Raw genomic sequence first — 2,519 nt, 5'->3', positions numbered from 1 at the left:
TTTCAAAATATAACCTCCAAAATATACGAATTTGAGCACATTAATAATTAATTAATTATGTAATGTTGGTAAATTTGTAAATGCTGATTCCCTCAACTTAGAGAAAGGTATGGCATAAGTCCTTTGCTTCAAGTGGGAGAGAAGTCACTTCTCTTAATCTAATCTACTCTTACCCTGCAACCCCAGAAAATTAGCAGCAACCTTTATAGATTTCTCCACGTTTTCATTATTTTTATTTATTGGTTTCATAATTTTTATGTTCTAATCCCCAATAATTATCTAGACTTCAATGAATATATATGATATATATATAGATAATAATAATAAGATTGGTCTTGGCATCACTCTCCTCAGATAGACCTCCTTTCATGTCAGCAACCAAAGCTACACACACCCAATCCACCAGAAACTTCCTCTTCTCCTACCCTCTCTCGATCCACCTTATAAACTTCCTCTCATCTCATCCATTTCTAGATAGAATCACCCTGTTCATGCTCTCTTAATAAGAGTTCAAAGACACGACATAGTGTTCATGGCTACTTCTTGTTATGCTTTCCTCTGTTTTATACTCTGTTTCTCTTGTATCTCTGTTTCAATATCAGAGATTCTTTACCTCCCCCTAACCCACTCCCTTTCCAATACCCAGTTCACCTCAACACACCACCTACTAAAATCCACCTCCAGCCGCTCCGCCTCCCGTTTCCAGCATCAGCACCAGAAACGCCACCTCCGAAACCGCCATCAGGTCTCTCTTCCTCTCTCTCCAGGCAGTGATTACACTCTGTCTTTCACTCTCAACTCCAACCCTCCGCAACACGTGTCACTCTACCTTGACACCGGCAGCGACCTTGTGTGGTTCCCTTGCAAGCCGTTTGAATGCATTCTTTGTGAAGGCAAAGCTGAAAACACCACTGCTTCAACGCCGCCTCCAAGACTTTCCTCCACTGCAAGAAGCGTCCACTGTAAATCATCTGCATGTTCGGCTGCTCACTCAAACCTTCCAACTTCAGACTTATGTGCTATTGCCGACTGCCCTTTGGAGTCCATAGAAACTTCGGATTGCCACTCATTTTCTTGTCCATCATTCTATTATGCATACGGTGATGGCAGCCTCGTGGCTCGTCTTTATCATGACTCTATAAAACTACCATTAGCAACACCATCTTTATCACTCCACAACTTCACCTTCGGCTGTGCCCACACAGCTCTGGCTGAGCCAGTTGGGGTTGCTGGATTTGGCCGTGGCGTGCTTTCTTTACCTGCTCAGCTTGCTTCATTTGCTCCTCAACTCGGGAATAGATTTTCTTACTGTTTAGTGTCTCACTCGTTTAACTCAGACCGACTCCGCCTTCCCAGTCCACTCATTCTTGGACATTCTGATGATAAAGAGAAAAGGGTTAATAAAGATGATGTTCAGTTTGTTTACACTTCTATGCTTGATAACCCAAAACACCCTTATTTCTATTGTGTTGGATTAGAGGGTATTTCTATTGGCAAAAAGAAAATTCCGGCGCCGGAATTTCTGAAAAGAGTTGATAGAGAAGGAAGTGGCGGGGTGGTGGTGGATTCAGGGACAACTTTTACAATGTTACCAGCGAGTTTGTATAACTCGGTGGTGGCTGAGTTTGATAACCGAGTTGGGCGAGTTTATGAACGAGCAAAAGAAGTTGAAGACAAGACAGGGCTTGGTCCGTGCTACTATTATGACACTGTAGTGAATATACCCAGTTTGGTCTTGCATTTTGTAGGGAATGAATCTAGCGTCGTGCTGCCTAAGAAGAATTACTTTTACGACTTCTTGGACGGTGGAGATGGTGTCAGGAGAAAGAGGAGAGTTGGGTGTTTGATGCTGATGAACGGCGGAGAGGAGGCTGAGTTGACTGGTGGGCCAGGGGCTACCTTGGGGAATTACCAGCAACATGGGTTCGAGGTGGTTTATGATTTGGAGCAGAGAAGGGTTGGGTTTGCAAGGAGGAAATGTGCATCTTTGTGGGAAAGCTTGAACCAAGGCTAACGTGCGCTCAAGGTTGAAGTTTTTTCTCGGGGTTGACCGCACGTGAGTCTGATCCTATGATATATTATATATATATGTAAGTAAACCTAGGTTTATGTTGTGGTAATAAGTTGTTGGGTTTAAGGGGGGCATCTCAGTGAATGGTGGTGCACTTCACTTTTTGCTTTTGACTTTTATTTTTTCACAAATATTGTAAATTTGGAATAATTTTATACTTTGGCACATAATGTGGAAATCGACAAGGCAAAAATTGAAGTGCAATTAACATATGCAAGTCATTTTTTCATTCTTTTTTATTTTGCTTCTATACTTTCATATTTCTGAATTTGTTTTTTCTTTCTTATATACTTTTAAAGTAGTCCTATTCAAATTGATGATTGTTATTTTATTAGTGGTCATTCAATTTCTAATGTAGTTAATATTCAAATTTTCATTTTACAAGGGGAAATGAAATAAATTGAAGAGAAAGTACTTTTGTTTGTTGAAGGTTTTTCTTTTCTTTTTC

At 40.7% G+C, this 2,519-nt stretch overlaps 1 protein-coding gene across 1 annotated transcript; it reads left to right on the top strand.

The window, feature by feature from the left end:
- Positions 1-313: 313 nt before the first annotated feature.
- On the top strand, positions 314-2,300 carry LOC8265554 (probable aspartyl protease At4g16563). The gene has a single exon (XM_002528881.4). The coding sequence runs from the start codon at positions 533-535 to the stop codon at positions 2,012-2,014; it is 1,482 nt and encodes a 493-aa protein (XP_002528927.1). The 5' UTR covers positions 314-532; the 3' UTR covers positions 2,015-2,300.
- Positions 2,301-2,519: the final 219 nt, after the last annotated feature.

This window comes from Ricinus communis, chromosome 5 (genome assembly GCF_019578655.1).
Source record: "Ricinus communis isolate WT05 ecotype wild-type chromosome 5, ASM1957865v1, whole genome shotgun sequence".
NCBI classification, from domain to species: domain Eukaryota; kingdom Viridiplantae; phylum Streptophyta; class Magnoliopsida; order Malpighiales; family Euphorbiaceae; genus Ricinus; species Ricinus communis.
The sequence above is the reverse complement of the archived record's forward strand: the minus strand, read 5'-3'. Positions and strand labels throughout refer to the sequence as shown.